The 17,185-nt window shown below is 48.9% G+C and overlaps 1 protein-coding gene and 1 non-coding gene across 2 annotated transcripts; both read left to right on the forward strand.

The window, feature by feature from the left end:
- Positions 1 to 1,357: 1,357 nt before the first annotated feature.
- Positions 1,358 to 10,612, forward strand: GDF7 (growth differentiation factor 7). Its single transcript, XM_061626211.1, has 2 exons — positions 1,358 to 1,709; positions 9,660 to 10,612. Exons 1-2 carry the CDS (start codon positions 1,358 to 1,360, stop codon positions 10,610 to 10,612), a joined length of 1,305 nt encoding a protein of 434 aa, XP_061482195.1.
- Positions 10,613 to 15,399: 4,787 nt separating this feature from the next.
- On the forward strand, positions 15,400 to 15,571 carry LOC133384714 (U1 spliceosomal RNA). Its single transcript, XR_009762654.1, has one exon. It is a non-coding gene; the product is annotated as a U1 spliceosomal RNA (small nuclear RNA).
- The last annotated feature ends 1,614 nt before the right edge of the window (positions 15,572 to 17,185 follow it).

Genomic DNA, 17,185 nt, shown 5'->3' on the forward strand with positions numbered 1-17,185 from the left:
TGTACTCCAGCAACCTTTGGAGGGCCACAGGTCCCCCAGCCCTAAAGGATGTCCCCCAACCCTGCTAAAACACACCGAGTATGGTCTCAGGCTGTAATCCTGACCTCTACGCCACAGTAATCGCATTGCTGGGGACAGTAATGCCAGGAGCAAGAGTTTCTTTCTTTCTTTCATGGCAAAGCCTTCCCCAGGCGGCTCACAAAGGAGAATTCAAACCACAAAACAGGTGGTTGTTTCTTTCTCTTTTTTTAAAAAAAGACAAAATAAAACTATCCAGTCGCAAAAACGAAAAACAGCAACGGTTGAAAGCGAGTAGCGCCTCTCCTACTATGCATGCTAGAAGCGCTGCTCTGACACAGCTGCTCATTCTGATGGCGTTTACTCGGGAGTGACTCCCAGTGGGGCTTCCCTCCCATAGGGCTACAATATATGTACTGTAGCAGAGAGGGGTAGTGCTTTTGCTTGCCGCCCTGGGCTCCTTCTAGGAGGAAGGGCGGGATACAAACAAACAAATAAATAATACTAACATCACCGCTGCTGCTCCTGTCTCTCTCCCCCCCTTCTTTTTTCTTTTAACACCCTTTGCTGTCGTTGGCAGTGACATTATCTCTGATATCTATCCAAAGGGACAGAGAGAGAGAGAGAGAGAAAGCGAAAGGGGGAAATCAGCTGAGGGAGCGAGTTTCCTCTGCGAGTTCAGAGACGTTTATCAAGTCTGTGCAACTTCCTCTTGGGTGAGTTCAATTCCTGTCACCTTGAGAGAAGCGGGACCCCCGCCCACTCGTGGAGAAACCCCTCTCTCGACTTCCCCGCCGCCTCTTTCTCTCACACAGCCACGTTTCCAAAGTGTCCGCGCTCCTGGCACCAAGCGCTGCTCTGTCGAGTTGGCAAAGCAGCCTGTCAAAAAGCCTCGGGCCAAGTTCTGCGCGGACTGAGGTTATTTCCGACGGATTTAATCAAAGCATTTTTTAAAAAAATAAATAACTAAAAGAGAGAAATTAAAACCAGGGGGTAGGAAGGAAGGAGATCTTGAAAAAGTCAATATATGACTCAACTTTTTTTGCGCTTGGGGAGATTTTGTTTTGTTTTTTGCGCGCAGCGAGCAAAAGCCCCAAAAGAGGACTTGAGCGTCGTTGCCAAGCGGCGGCCGCTCGGCAGGGGGCGCTGCGCGGGGTCCGAACAAGCCTCCTGCCGCTGTCGGCTAGTCGGCGTTCGATTCTTAACACAATGTTAAAAAGCGGCCGGGGAGTTCGAGGAGCCGTCAAAGCCCCTGCGCGAGCCGCCCGGAGCCCGCCGAGCTGCGTGCGCTGCTGCTGCTGCTGCAGACGACGGAGACGACGACTACGAGGAGGAGGGCATGGAGCTGGTGAGGGCGGCCGCGGCGCTTTGCCTCTGCTGCCTCTGGAGCGCCTGCCGCCTTCGCCACGGGCAGTTGGACGCCGCAGCCGTCCGGCCCTTGGCAGCAGCAGCAGCACAGGAGGACGCCGCCGCCGCCGCTTCAGCCTCAGCCTGGAAGCAGAAGGAGAGCGGGCGCCGCAGCAGCGCTTTCCGCAATGGCACGGTGGTGCCTCACGACTACATGGTGGCCCTTTACCACAGCCTGGCCAGGAGCAAGGAGCCGCCGGCGCCCGCCGCCTCTGCAGCAGCCGAGGAAGAAGAGGCCCGCGCCGACACTGTCACGGGCTTTGCAGACCAGTCGCAGCCGCGAGGTGAGCCGACGGGGGCGCGGGGGTTGCTTTCTCCGCGCGCGAGCACCTGCGCTCTTGCGCTCCTACGCAGGGCGCATCCCGATGCGCTCGCGAGGGATTCTTCTGAACTCCACCTAATCAAGTCCCGCTCTGGATGGGACGCTCCAATCCGCATTAGATCCGTTTCGAGGGAGTCGGTTCTAGGCCTGTTTGCTAAGAAGTAAGCCCGCAAAGGTTTAGACGCTTCCTTCCTTCCTTCCTTCCTTCCTATGTGGTGTACCCCTAACCCCAAGGGAGCGGCTTGCGTAGGATTGCCAGGTTTACCCTCCCCTCACCAATCTCTCTAGGATTGTCCCCGTTCAGCCGAGGCTCTTGCTTTGCAGATGTGGGGGCGGATGGGGGATTTGGGGGGGGGAGAGGAAGGACCGTGATTTGCCTTCGCTCATGGAAAGAATTCAGCTCAGTCCAGTCCAGACTTCAGGGCTGGCCCTCAGTTTTGCCGGGGGTTCTAATTCGGATAGGATCATCTGGGCGAATTCCAGTCTACCGCAATAATTCAGGATTCTTCCTCAGGACGATCAATTTAAAGTGAAGATTCGGGTCCATTCTCAGCCTCGTGAGATAATGTAGTCAAAATGTGACGTGAAGTGATTGAAAAAGTCCCTCTCAGTTTTCCCAGTCTCCAACTAATCCGATTTCATTTAAACGGTTTAAAATATTAATTCCAATTTAACTCCAAACGACAAACGACCCACAATTGTCTAGCGTTTCCTTCGCCTAATCCAATTTGACCGATCCCATTCTCTGTCTGAACTCTGCGAGTGAGCGATTGCTTTAACTGCACATCCGATCCTAATTCAAAAGAAAGAGAATCGCTGCTTGAGGGGTTTTGGGGGGGCGGCGGGGGAAGGGGAGGTTTAAAATAGCGACACATTAGGAAAAAAGTACGTTTTATTTAAAAAATAATAACTCAACCCATATATTTTGAGAAAAGTGTACCGCTTTACCCGCAGACTGAGGGGGAAAACATCTTAATGTGAACCGAAGTTTAATGTTGACCCCAAGCAAAGAATTATAAGGGGATGGATCTAGAGAACTCACTAACTGGCACAATCGTAACAGGGTGTTATTCGACCATACAAAAAAAGGCCAGTGTCAGAGAAAAAATGGCAGCGCTGGAAGTAGTCTTGAGTTCATTCCAAGCCTGCCAAAGCCCTTCTGTAAACCCAGAAAAATATATTGAAATCTGCGGCCAACCAAACGCTGTTTGCGACACAGCCCCCAAACTGGCGAAACGTTACAGACCCTCGCCCTCCCCAAGTTCGAGTGATTGAATGTGAAGTCAAAACGTGGGAGCGCCACGCATGGCTCCAGATGACCCGGTGTAACTGGGCTCTGACAATCGGCCACTGTTGAGATATCTGAGCCAAAGGAAATGGCAGGGGGGGAAGAAAGAAAGAAAGAAAGAAAGAAAGAAAGAAAGAAACTAGACTCACTTTTTTAAGAAAAGGAACAACGAGAGAGAGAAAGAGAGAGAGAGAAAAGACCAGGTTTGTCAGGAGGGGAGGAAAACAAGAACAATGTGTGATCGATTTTGCGCCTCGATCAGCGGCAGAATGAAGAACACCGACCACCGCCCCAATCCCCTTTCCCGGCCCTCTCATTGACCGGTGGGCGGGCCACGTTTGGGCATTTGGCAGTGCCTGGAGAGGCCACCTGGCGTCGGGCAAAGAGGGTGGAGGTGAATGGCTGGCGGATGGAGGGGGTGGGGATAGCAGGTGTAAGGCAAGAGAAGGAGGGGCAGGCTCCTGCCTGGCGACCAATCCTCGGAGGCATGCAAATCCAACTCCACTGCGGGACAGAAAACAACCTGCCGCGGAGGACTCCCCGCGCAGATCAGGAGGGTTTACCGCCTCCTTCCCCAGCACCTCGTTTGGCAGGCGTGGCTCTTGTCCCGCGCTTTCTCCACTCCTCCCACCCCCACCCCATGGTCGCGCGCGCATGTAAAACATGCTCTGCTCCAGCAGCCCAGTTAGGCTCACTCAGCTCATTCCTGTGTGCCCTCCTTCTTCCTGGGCTGGAGCTACCCAACTGGAGGGGGGGGGAGAGGTATCCTTCTTTGCCAGTCGCGGGTATTGCCTGGACAGTCACGCAGAACCACTATCTCCTCGCCCGCCCATCGCCTTCACCCCTCCTCGCTTCCCTTCCCTCGCCTAGGGGAATCCTAGCCTTGGGTGGTGGCACTCCTGTTTTCCCGACCCTGGCAAGGTAGGGAATCGGTACGGTTGGGGTGTGTTTTGCTTTACCGTTTGGGTCATCTGGTTCGCATTAATCTCCGCCGGAGGAGCCATTAAGTGGGGCGAGGTGGAAAGCGCCGTAAACGCGCTTCAAGTTGCAGAGGCCGCAGAAGGCGCTTCGGCCTCCCCCTCTCGCCTGCCCTGCCTGGAGCCATTTGGTGCGCGACCCCTCTCGGGAAGAAGAAGACCGAAGAACCGAATCGAGCAGCCTTTTTTCTACCAAAAAACCAAAACAAAACCCCACAACCGCGCCTGCTCTGGGGTTGAAATTGACGAACTAGCGTCAGAATTTCGTTTTGAGTGCTCCGCTCTGCTCTTGTTGCTGTTCGTAGCTATTTACTCGTTAGGGCCACGATCCAGCTAGTTTTAAAAACGAATAGATTTAAGCGGGATAGATGCGAGCATGTGCATTAACCGTGGCTGGTTTGCTATACTGTACTACTTATTGGGTCTCCTAATAAATTTGTGCTGAGGTTGACGCGTAAAACCACACACACACGTCAAAAGACAAATATACATACTGTATATGGTAAAACCATAGCCACGAAAGAGAGAAAGAAGGCATGTTAAGCATTTGTATGCGAGTGCTTTTCCTTGGGATGTATCGTGCCCTTCCGTAGGCCACTCCGTCAAAGGAGTCCCGGACCATAAAAATGTTACCAGTAGATCCGCGTTCATCCGACCGAGCCCTTCGGTCTTAATTCATCTTTCTGTAGTACTCAGCTGCAGTACTAAACATACACTTATTGGGAAGTAAGCCGCACTGAACACAGTGGGACATAACTTGCCAGTGAACACGCGCAGGATCGCGCAGTTCAGCTCCACGATATTTTTAAACGAATTTCCTCGGGAGGGGTGCCGTAGCTGGGGAGAGAAGAGACAAATACGTCCGTCATGAATTCGGACTGCGGGGAAGGAAGCGTCCGAGCTGCCCGTTATTTCTAGCGGATCGAAAACCACCGTTTTTCGGGCTGATTGAGGGCGTTTGCACGCAGGCAGCTGGCTTGTGGAGAGACAGAACCATCAGGAGAGTTAACTGTGCTTTAAAACAGATCATATGCAAGGGGAAAAATGGATCCCAGGCCATGGAGCTGAAAAGAAATGCGCTGAATTAGTCTGGCGAAGTCTGTTGACTTTTGCAAGCGCGCGCGCATGGTGCCTCCCCCGCCCCCCCTTAATGAAGACGATCTGCCGCAGGGAGGCAGAGCCCCGGGCTGCCCAAGGGAGCAGAGCTGGCGATTCCCTGGAGACGCAGGAAAGGGCCCTTCCCAGGTTCGACCTCCCTTGCAAAACTAGGGCGTCTCAACAATGACCATATCTCCGCCGCGTTGCTTTTTTTTTTTTTAAGGAAAAAAAAACCGAGGGCCGTTGGCTTTTTGCAGGAAAACTGAGTTAGGAGACTCTCCCCTCAAAAAAAAAAAATTCCTTCCAAAATTCTCCTATCGTGGAAAAAAACCGGCAGTTGTTGTTATGTGCCTTCAAGTCGACTACGATTTATGGCGACCCCACGAATCAGCGATCTCCAACAGCATCTGTAGTGAACCACCCTGTTCAGATCGTGTAAGTTCAGGTCTGTGGCTTCCTTAGTAGGACATCAAATAAGAATTACATGTACATCTAGCAAAGACCCCAATTTACACTTGCCTTACAGTCTAGCAATCAGTGTGTTTGTGGTGTGTGTATGTGTGCTCGTCCCTGCTTAGTCAAACAAGCGCAATCCTAACCGTGTCTACCCAGGAGTAAACCCTGTTGAATGGGGCTTACTTCCAGATAAATGGGATTAAGATTGCAGCCCCAGATTGTTTAGCTGTGTTTTTAATTCACAGTCCCACGTTCACGAATGATAATACAGATATCTAGAGGTCAAATCCAGCTCTGAGTTATGCATGGAGGGTAATTTCCATGGAGCTCAACTTCCTAGTGAGTATGTTCAGGAATGCAGCCTAAGGCTATATTTATGGATGTAACCGAAGGATCTATTTGCGGTAGTTTTTATAAAAGTTGTCACTATTAAGGATGCAAGCCAGGGGGTCTGAAATGCTCCTGTTAAATCTGTTCCTGTGAAGGCTGCAGCGCTGAAGTCAACGAAATCAGACTGATTCATGTTCTGGAACTTCATTAGAATCCGTGGTGCTCTGACCTGATAAAAAGGGATCTTAAGTCACACGATCTAGTCGTTCGATCGATAGATTTAATTATGTTTAGATATGCATATGAATAAAACAATACATGTGAAGAAGAAAAACAAAATTAGTTTTTAGAGGATGCAAGCGGGCGTGATCACAGGCACCATCTTAGAAATTCTTTGCCTCCTCGGTGAAGAAGGGGGAAAGCCTCTTCCGAGATGGGAACTGCCACCCACATTTTGTGGGTGGGGGAACTGTATTAAAAACAGATAGGCATTTTTTTAAAAATGAGTCTGCTGCCTGATTAATGGGACACTTTAAAGTCTAATCATTTTTTAAAAAATGATTAACAGCTAAATCCAGGGGACACGTTGGGAACACGTGCCCCCTCCAGATGTTGTTGGACTACCTGACCATTGGCCATGCTGGCCGGGGCTGATGAGAGATGGAGCCCAAACATCTACCACATGCTCCCCACCCCTGTATACATGTCTAATAAACCGGCTGCCTGGCCGAACATGCCTGTTAGGAAATATCGCAAGAACCAATTTATTTTTGCAGGAAGGTAAACACAAAGATGTGGATCTATTTGTATTCCGGTTTGCGAGTTCACACTCACTCACACCTCCCCCCAAAACTGAATCTCATTGATTCAATGAGGGAGTTGAATAAATGTTCACATCTCTCCCACTGAAATCAATAACTACTTAGTCTTGTGGCACTTTAAAGACGAACAAATTTATTACAGCAAAAGCTTTGGTGGGCAAAGTGGACCGCGATTCACCAAATCTTGTACCACAGTACATTTGTTAGCCTTCCAGGTACCACAAGACTTTTTGCTAATGAAAGCAGTACTTAAGAGTGCATGATTTTGGTTGAATTGTGGCCACTTTCATCAGTTCCAACTGTCAAAAAAAAAGCGTCTTCAGAAACGGGAATTGACGTTTTTGGTTTGAGGCCTAATCGTGCTTTCGTGGCAGCCGAGCCTATCCAGTGGTGCTGAAACTGAAAGGCCCTGGGCAGACCCGCTGCCTTCCGACTCTCCTCGATAGGAAGGACTTCGCGGTTCCGCCAAAGGTTTATCGGGCTGGGCTGCCCGCGTTGCCTGCAGATGCCCTCTTGGGACTGCGCTGCAAGATTGAGCGCAGCGAAGGGTCCCGACACATCCGCCCGGCCCCGGTCTCCGGGGGTTTGACAGCAAAGCTGAAACCAGCGCCGTTCTTCAAGGGGCTCTCCTCCTCTCGCCGTATCTGCGCCTCTCAGGACTTTCAGATAGGCTGGGAGGGGTGGGGAAAAAACCGAAGAACAAGCCCGGCGTCCGCGGCGTGGCTGGCCTGGAGCGGGAGAGAATCCGGAAAGGGGTGTCGTCGTGGAGGGCGGCAGGCAGAAGTCAAGACAACCTGGGAAAGCATTTAGGCCCCAGCGGAGAATTGCTTTCAGCATAGTCGCTATTCTGAGCTCCCCAGGAAAGCCACACCTACGTCCTGGGGTATGGGGTACGTACAATAATATTAAGAGGGTGCTGCTGAGCATGCACAGAGTGCCTTTTTGCCGCACCGAGCAATCGCCCCCATCCTGTATTAAAGAGCCCGGCGGAGAAGGTTCAGCTTTCGGGTATCTTCTAAGCCAGGCTGTCTTTGACAAACGCTCGGCGCCTCCCATTCTTTCCCGCGTCGAAACCGAGCGAAGTCTAATCTGAGGGGCAAGGATGGGCTACCACGCCCTCCTAAGCGAAAGCTGATTGGCTGGCAAAGGGGGGAGTGGAGGAGCGGTGCCCACAGGGAACGAGTCGGCCTCGAACAGGCACTCTCCCAGCCGCTCGGGAAGCCGCTTCAGCTGAAGCACTGATGGCGGAGGGGCGTAAACAGCGGCTTCACTCCCTCCGGGTGGGAGTGACTTAGCTTAGGATGGGGACCCGGAGGCGAGAGCCCATTGGAGTCAATGGAGCTTGCTTCTAAGTAGACGTGCATAGGATTGCCCTGCAAGAATGCGTTCCATGGCCGCCCACCACATTTGTCAGGGGAGGATTCCTTTTCTTCAGCGACGCGTTGTGTTGCCCGGCTTAGGGAGCCGCGTTTGAGAATCAAGATTTTTTAAAAATCCCCCTTCTTCCTTTTACTTCGTCTCCTCCCTCCTTTTATTTATTTTAATTCAATTGTGTTTATGTATTGCCACGTCTGATCGGTTTAATCAAGCCCAGGAAAAGCTCACCTCCGGCTTGGGACAGAAAAGCCGCCCTGGGCTCCTGCTGGAAGGGCGGGATATAAATCAAATAAATAATAAATAAATAATAAATAAATAAATGGGCTGGGAAGGGGTTAATAGGCGAGGGATTCAACAACCAGAATGCGAACCCTTTGCTAACTTCGCCCCCTTCTCTGTCTCCCCTCTCCGCTTCCCAAGAATACAGATGAACACACAACACACGTGAACAAAATGATCCTTGACAGATTGGGAAAATGTTTAACTTGGCTCCGAGTATGGAGCGGCGGTTGGGGGGAGGGGGGAGAGAAGAAAGACATGAAACAATCTTCCCGAACCTGCTCAGTCCAAGGGCTGAGAAATAAATACAGATGGTTACTGTAAAGGTCTTTCCGAGTTTTCTCTCTTTGACGGAAGGCGGGGGAAGGGAGCGTTCCAGGCTCCTCAGTTTCAAAGGCAACCCTCTCCAGTGCTTCATTTCGGAAATGAGACGAAAAGCAGGTCCTAACTGCTGTGAAAAAGTTAAGACTTACGGACTTGAAGGCCCTCTTTTCCCAGCCAGCTTCAGCGGTGAGGAAGAGGCACTTTGCACACGCTCCATGGCACTATTTTTATGGCGACAGGGCTGTGCAGTGAAGAAGAGCTGATCTTTCATAGGTCGCGTGTCCTACAAGCGCCCGGCGAGCCCACTCCGTCTATATACGTTAGAAGAGTGGCGCTTAATCAAATTGCGCTGTCAGGGCTAATTCCGTTTCCTTCCTCAGAAGGCTTTTAGAAAAACCCTGGCAGCAGTGACCGAAGCGCCTCTGGGCGTGTTCAGAACGCACTTCTTTCCTCAACGACAGAAAACCACGGACAACACTAAGCTACTGGGATCGTTAGACTGGTGGTTTAGAGCTCGCAAAGGAGAAAGTAGAGCTCACCTCATGGGCTGCAGCTGCCTCCAGCTGCTGGGAGTAGCCAGGGCCAATGACAGTGGCAGCTGGGAAATGACCAGCGCCTGATTAAGGTGATGTCAGGCCAGGAACGGGGGCCCTGACGCCCTTTACACGTTGTTGGATGACAGCTCTGTCATCATCCTTGATCGTTGACCATGCTAGCTGAGGCTGATGGGAAGTCCCACAACATCTGCAAGGTTTCCCCCATCCTTGTTTCAGGCGTTCCCAGACTGGGCGGGTAGATCGCGCTGGAGGGAAGGAGGGAGAGGCCCAGTCCCATTTGGCGAGCTGGCGAGCAGCTTCTTGCGCCAGCTAGCCGCTGATCTTAGGGCGCAGCTAACCAGAGCAGGCAAGACATCCGCCACCTATTCATCCGCGTTTCTTTCTGCTCTACTCTTCTCTTTCCAGATGACTCTCGCTCAGAGGCCGGGGAGCGATACCTCTTCGATATCTCCAGCCTGCCCGAGCTGGACGAGGTGGTGGGTGCCGAGCTGCGGATCTTGCGGAAAGCCCCCGAAAACAGGAGCCTGGCTTCGTCTCCGGAAGGCCTCCTCCATCGGCTGCTGCTCTCCACTTGCGTAGGCCGAGAAGAAGGCCGTGAGCCGGATCTCTTGGATTCCAGGGTTGGCGACCTCTTGGACTCCGCCGTCATTTCTTCGCCCCAATGGGAAGTGTTCGACGTCTGGGCAGCCTTGAGGCGCAGGGCTGAGAAAGCCAGCCAGCAGCGAGTGCTTTGCTTCCTCCTGAGGGTGGTCTCGGATCAGTCCGGAAGGCTTTTACCCCCCGGGCAGTTAGGGTTCCGTAAGGAGCAGCCCTCGCAGCCCCACGAGAGAGCCCTCCTGGTCGTGTTCTCTCGCACCAAACGGAAGGAGAACCTTTTCAAGGAGATCCGCGAGAAGATCAAGGCTCTCAGTGGGGGGCCCGGTCTCCTGCTGGAACTCCCCAATTCAGGCCAAGACTCCCTGGCCAAACAGAGGCGGCGGCGGAGGAGGACCACGCTGGCGGGCAGGGCGGCTGGGGGACGAGGCCACGGCAAAAAGGCCAAGAGTCGCTGCAGCCGGAAAGTCCTGCATGTCAATTTCAAGGACCTGGGCTGGGACGACTGGATCATTGCGCCCCTGGATTACGAGGCGTATCACTGCGACGGCGTGTGCGATTTTCCGCTACGCTCCCACCTGGAGCCCACCAACCACGCCATCATCCAGACGCTCATGAACTCCATGGACCCCGAGGCCACGCCACCCAGCTGCTGTGTCCCTTCCAAACTCAGCCCCATCAGCATCCTTTACATAGACTCCGGCAACAACGTGGTTTACAAACAGTACGAGGACATGGTGGTGGAGACGTGCGGCTGCAGGTAGCGGTGTCTTTAGAGCGCGCCCCCTTCTGGTTCCTAAGTGAAATCCTCTCCTCCTTGCCTTGTTTCCCCGCCCCCGCCTGCGCCCCCCTCTCTGTGTGTTCCTTCAATCGCAGCAAGTTAGAGGATGCATTGCATTTCCAGCAACCTGCTGAGGCCTACCTTGGTTGCTAGGCCTGCTATTTCATAGGGGAACTCCTGATCACTTGTGGAAAAGAGAGATGGGTGGATTCTGCAGTCTCTCTCTCTCCCTTTCTGGACGTGCTAGAGACTTTCTCCCCTAGACAGTGACCTGGGCATGCTGCATCCTTCAATAAGTCTGCTTCCCACCAAAATGGGCACTTTAAGAGAAAGAAAGAAATGGAATTACAGTCTCCAGAATACTTTTGCAAACATTTGCTTTATCACCACTCTAGGTGGTTAGCTAAGGTGAAAGACTTGTGGCAATAATTTAAAGTGGTGGTTTTCAACCATTTTATCTTCAGTGAACCCATTTAACACCAATTTTCCCTCCACACGGTTCAATCCCGTTCACTTTGGTCATGATTTTTTTTTTTGGCGGGAAATGATATTCTAGGTGGCACACAGTTCTCATTAGTCAGTGGGCAAGCCACTGAAACTCCACTATGTTTCCTATGTGAACTGAATGTGTGTGTCCTGGTACCCACCAAACATATCACTGTGGCTGCATATTATGGGGAAAGATTGGGAATGATGGACCAGCTGTCTTTAGAGGTGTTTGTCTGTCATTACTATTCCATGATAAATTTCTGAAGAACGCCTGAATAGAGTTTGGATACCACTGCTCTGTGGCATCTCACTTTCACTCTGCTCTTTACTCATCACTTCTGTTGCTCTTTCCTCCTACTCTTTTTGACTTTTTCTTTTGGAAGACAGCTTACCACAATCTGTTCCTCTAGTGCAGCCTTTCCCAACCGGTGTGCCTCCAGATGTTGTTGGACCACAACTCCCATCAGCCTCAGCCATTGGCAATGCTGGCTGAGGCTGATGGGAGTTGTGGTCCAACAACATCTGGAGGTACACTGGTTGGGAAAGGCTGCTGTAGTGCCATATCAAAGAAACACCAACTAATTATCAAACAGCACAGTCTTATGCATATTTACTAAGAAGTAAATCCCTCTGTGTTTAGTATGTAGAGTGTGTTGGATACTACACATTGGTCTGCTCCCAGGTGAAGTGTGCTTAAGATTGCTGCAATTTTAAACTCACTTGCATGGGAGCAAATCCCATTTTTTCAAGGAGGTCTTACTTAAGTACAAACATTTAGGCTTGCACTGTATGGCTGACATTCTGTATGCACATAACTGAGTGGGAATAAGTACCATTGAATTTGGTGGGACTTCTGAGTAAACACGCATTAAGACTGGCCTGCATGTGAATCAACAAATCCTTGCATACAGAATCCCCAACACAGTGGGTTTCAAGCAAAATCAGTCTGATTCTGTTCCCCTTGTCTTTTCGTAGGGTTTATTTTGGGATGAAAATCTATTGGCCATGCTTCGTGGGTGGCCAGTTTCTGAATTCTCAGGGCTGCTCTGTTCTCCAGATGATTGTCCTGGCCTGGACGTGTATTTTGTGTATAACCCTTACTCCTTTTTAGGTATAAAGTTGCTACTTGTCAACAAGTATTTGACAGTTATGGAGCACATGTATTGAATATTCAGGCATGCCTGGGGAATGACTTACAACATGCAAAGACAGTAACAATGAAGTGCAGAATCTTTGTCTGCCTATTTGTCAACTTTGAAAGCTATTTCCTTTTTCATATACAGTAAGTGATATATGTTACCACATTTTAGTAAAAAGACTGCCAGAATGGGCAAAAGCTACAAGTGACCAGAGAAAATTACTACATGGGCTACATTTGGTTCATAGGGTGCTGGCTGGCTATTCCTACTTTAACTCCTGGACTATATGCCAGTTTACAATTGCTAGATGCTTGATTACTAATCACTGCCCTATACAGAGATTAGTAATTAAATATTACAGGTAAAATAGGAACACATTAAACAGTTCTTGGGGCTGAGGGCACAAGTTACTGCTCAGGGTCCTCCAGATGTTGTTGGTTTCCCATCAGCCCCAGCCAGCATGGCTAATCGGCAGCGATGATGGGATGTGTAGTCCAACAATATCTGAATGGCTGCAGGCTTCCCATCCCTACCATAAGACATCCCTCTCATCTTGGTGTTGACAAAACTGTATAACAAATTGTATAACTAACAGCAAAATGCCTGCCATTGTGACTGATAGGGTCTATGTGGGGGGGGTAATGGAGGTGTGCCACATTTTGGTGTGTGTGTTGCAACCTCACCATCCCACCTACAGGATCCCTCCCTAAGCACTGCCAGGGCTGGAGGGGAGGTTTTGCCCTCTCAGCAACAGTGTTGGCTACTGCACTCCATGTCCCCACCCCTGTGGACTGACATCTATTCACTTATCAGGGAGAAAGTCAAGTGGTGAGAGTGGTGGGAGCTAAACAATGTTCTTTGGCCCCAGGTGACCTCAGCTATTGTTAATAGCTTTATCTGCCTAGCCTCATCTTGGTTTTCTGTTTCTTGGCTATGCTAAAGCAGTTTTCAACCAGACCCAGACCCACTTTCAACCCAAACATGAATTTGGGGACGCATTTTGTTTTACCATATATTTGTATGGTGGTAGTGCTGCTGTTGCAACCCACCTTAGATCAGGCTGTGACCATGTACTGGGTCCCAAACCACCAGCTGAGAGCAATGCGCTGAGTGTGATGGATTATTAGGAAATTACTCTTATCTTACTTATCCATTGATATTGATATAGCAGAAAACCCACATTCATGGCTATATTTATTGTCATGTTGTTAAGAGGAATGTGTTTGATAGCCCTGATAGCTTTTAAATCTAGTAGCCCTCTCTTCTTAAATTCTATTAAACAAATAGATGAAGACGTTTAGATAGAGACTTGGATGATTTCCCCAGTTGAAGAAGTAGAGGGTCTGTTGGTTATCCTCTCCTGCTTATACGTAAATGTTACAGAGGACCAAACATGTTCTTCCATCTAGAACAAGCGATGTCTTGATGGTTCTGTCCTTTTAACAGTGAGTGGGTTTTAAACACAAGACACTGAAAAGATATGCATGAGTTATGTAGTAGTGGGATTGCACTGCATCTCTGTACTCATGTTAACAGTTGCAGAGTACTTAATTTATACTTAGTTTGAAGTACACATCATTTGCCCATGCTAATGGGCCAGGGAAGATAGACTTATAGCAGTTCAGCCCTTTGAGGACAAGAAAAGACTTCCCTAAGTATTTGGAGGTGTGGAAAGTAGTGGCCAATCTGATCAACAAGCCAGTGTACTGGTAGATATTGGGATTTAATTAAGCTAGAAACATTGGAAGCTGAGATAGCAAGTTAGCTCATTGGTCCACCTCACTCAGCACTGCCTATAGTCAACACCAGGGATGGGGAACCTTTGGCCCTCCTGTTGGGACTACAACTTCCATCAGCCTTGGCCATGCTTGCTGGGACTGATGGGAGATGTAGTTTAGTAACATCTGGAGCACATGTTCCCCACCCTTACCTGAAAATGTGGAGATTAAACCTGGGACTTCTGGCATGCAAAGCATGTGCTCTGCCACTGGACTACATGGCCCTTCCATTAGCTGCAACTAAGAGCTCATCTGCACAAGTAGGAGGAGATGTGGTAAAACTATTACTGGAGGACTGGACCACTTAGGCGGCCGGAGGAGAATTGCAGGCGTGAATGTTTCCATAATTGTTTCTTATGAAAATAAATCCTTTTTTATGGCAAGAGAAAAAGATCCCACCCTTGTGTTTTCTGGGATATGCTAGTCTTCTAGGGGAAAATATTTTTATTTTAGTTTTGGTGGATAATCAGAGAAATATGTAGCTCTGACTGCTGCTGTAGCTTGGTTCTCAGACTGCAACCCTTAAGAATACTTACTAGGAAGTATGGGGCTTACTTTAGAATAAACATGTTTATGATTCAGAATGTTTTCCACAAATCCTGACATGCTTCCCTTGTCAGTCTATTAAAATCAACAGATGTACTTCCACATATATTTGGAATTAGGGTTTTTGGAATGCAAACTTTATATTTTGATCTCCTAGCCACCCAAACAGGAATACTTAAGATTTTCAGCTGACTCAATGCAGCTATGGATGTAAGTCGATTTACTGAGGGCTGCACTTTGGAGCTTTGTGGTTCAGGCTGTTGGTTTTCCAAGGACTTGGATCTCATTTGCATTACACTCATTTGCACTGCCAAAATCAGGCAATGTTAGTCTCTGTACTTAATGATGTTATGCAGCCCCCCCACATATTTCATGGTCTTCCACTGTGGAGCGCCCTCTTTAGGTGATTGGTGGTAGAGCACATGCTTTGCAGCAAAAGGTCCCAGGTTTAATCCCTGGAATCACCAGGCAAGGTGGGGAAGCTGCTGCTGCTGGGTGCTGAGTACGCAATACTAATCTCGAAGGGCCAAGGGTCTGATGCGGTATGAGGCAGCTTCATATGTTCCAGAATATTACTTGTGGTAGTAGAGGGATGTCCTGTTTTAAACTGGGCAATTTAAAAGTCTTTTAATGTTTTTTTTAAAGCTGGAGCATGTTAATTTCATTGGGTGCATTCTACTTCTAGAATTACGTGAAAGGGTAAATCACATTTTACTATTCACGATTCATTATGATATGACAGAAAATAAAAAATATTTTTTTGGATCAGAATTAATATGCATGTGGTAGATAGAAAGACACATGGTGATCTATTGTCCTTTGTGTGCTGGCAGGGGATGTACCAGGATCATGAAGGTGGTTTTCCCAGGGTGAGGCTCATCCATTGCACTCTGGGTGTGTTCATCCCTGCGATTTCCCCATATGTGGGAAACTCAACTGCATAATTTGTGGTAATGGGTGAAGGGGGCAGTTCTTAACATACGTCTCTTCGCACAGTGGTGGGAAACCTATGGCCTTCCAGATTTGACTCAACTACATCTTCCATCATCCCTGATCACTGGGCATGGTGGCAGGTGGTTGATGGGAGTTAAAAGAGTACAACAACATCTGAAGGGCCGCAGCTCCCCATCCCTATCTTAGCAGGCCAGGAGTTGCCATCTCAGTTAAGAGGAAGGAAAGTGCTTATGCGTCCTTTGAACAGGAGTGCTTGCATCTCTAAGGGCTGCTGGAGAGGAGTGATAAGTCTTTTGACAAGATTCTTCTGAAACACAGGGGAAGGTTTGCTCGATTAGGTGCTTGGCTTCAAACTTCTGCTTGGCGTTATGATCTTTTCCTGCTAGTTCTGAGTCTTGGTGTTTCAAGACACCTAATTAATGCTTTACTAGGGAAGGTGGTTTTTTTTCAGGAGGAGAGAAACAAATTGTAGCAAGCATTTCCATGGAAGAATTTACAAATTTGTTTTGACGCTTCCATGTGAGGCAAGAGATGGTGCAGAACACCCACATCAAGGAAAGTAGCCAATGCAGATAGGAAGCCTCTGTAGATGAGTTATGTTTGTGCCACATATACTGAACACTACTTATTGCAGGGCTGTCACAAGATATTTTACTGCCAGAAGCATAATAGCCACTACCACCCCGCCACGTAAGCCAAGGTGCATAATATCCAAGGCTTGTCAAGTAATTTTGGCACCTGACACAGGAAATCTCAAAAGTACTTCTGCCTCGGAGTAAAAATACAACAAAAATAAATGAAGTAACTCCCACTTTGTCTTTTCATGACATCAGCAGCCTGAGGCAGCTGCCTCACTCTGCCTAATGACAGGCTACTCCTGATTGATCCCTCAGTTTCCCTCCCCTTCCCTTCCTGATCCAAGAAAGTTTTTTTCTTTTTTTGTCCCAATTTCTTCTTTGTGACAAAGACGTGCAGATTTCAAAAAAGCTTCATGACATCGTTATGAGTTTCCAAGGACACTGTGGCATAAGAGGGCTGTGCCCTGTAGAGCTGCATTAGCAACGTTTTAACATAATCCCATTCTAGTGAAGATAATATAACTTGGGCTCCTTCAGATGGCTGCTTGTCAGCTGGTCTGCCAGACAGCTTCTAAGGTTGAGACCCAGCAGCATGACAGGCTTGAAGTTAAGCTTGAAGCTTATACCATCACTGCAGCTGCATTCCAGGAAACATGGCAACCTTCACTGGCCCAGATGCATTTAATTTCAAAAGCAGGAATATATCAAGCACTTTCAGAATTTTATATGTGCTTGGTCCCTTCAGACTTTCCCTGACACTAATTGGGTAACTGGATTGCAAAACCGTCTTAAGGTTATTGACAGATGGAAGCAAGCCCTGGCATATGCTTATTATTTGTGTCTCTGCCTGCATCATAATGCTCATCCAGTCCTTCTCACTGATCTGCCTACATCATAAGGTAGATCAGGGTCTGATAGTAGATCTCTGGGTGATTTTAAGTAGATGAGCAAGGGTTTCTGCTTTCCAATTGTTTAATAATAGCAACAGCAAAAAAGTTTCGCCTCCCCAATTTGTGATTAAAAACCCCAATTAGTAGAAACTCAGATGTAGATTTGTACTTACATATTGACC

The sequence above is a fragment of the Rhineura floridana genome, chromosome 4, assembly GCF_030035675.1.
Source record: "Rhineura floridana isolate rRhiFlo1 chromosome 4, rRhiFlo1.hap2, whole genome shotgun sequence".
Lineage (NCBI taxonomy): Eukaryota > Metazoa > Chordata > Lepidosauria > Squamata > Rhineuridae > Rhineura > Rhineura floridana.

Bases quoted from the DNA above. Each gene is read 5' to 3' on its own strand.
- GDF7 (XM_061626211.1), top strand. From the start codon at position 1,358: ATGGAGCTGGTGAGGGCGGCCGCGGCGCTTTGCCTCTGCTGCCTCTGG. The intron at 1,710-9,659 runs GTGAGCCGACGG...TTCTCTTTCCAG, and splicing joins AGACCAGTCGCAGCCGCGAG to ATGACTCTCGCTCAGAGGCC.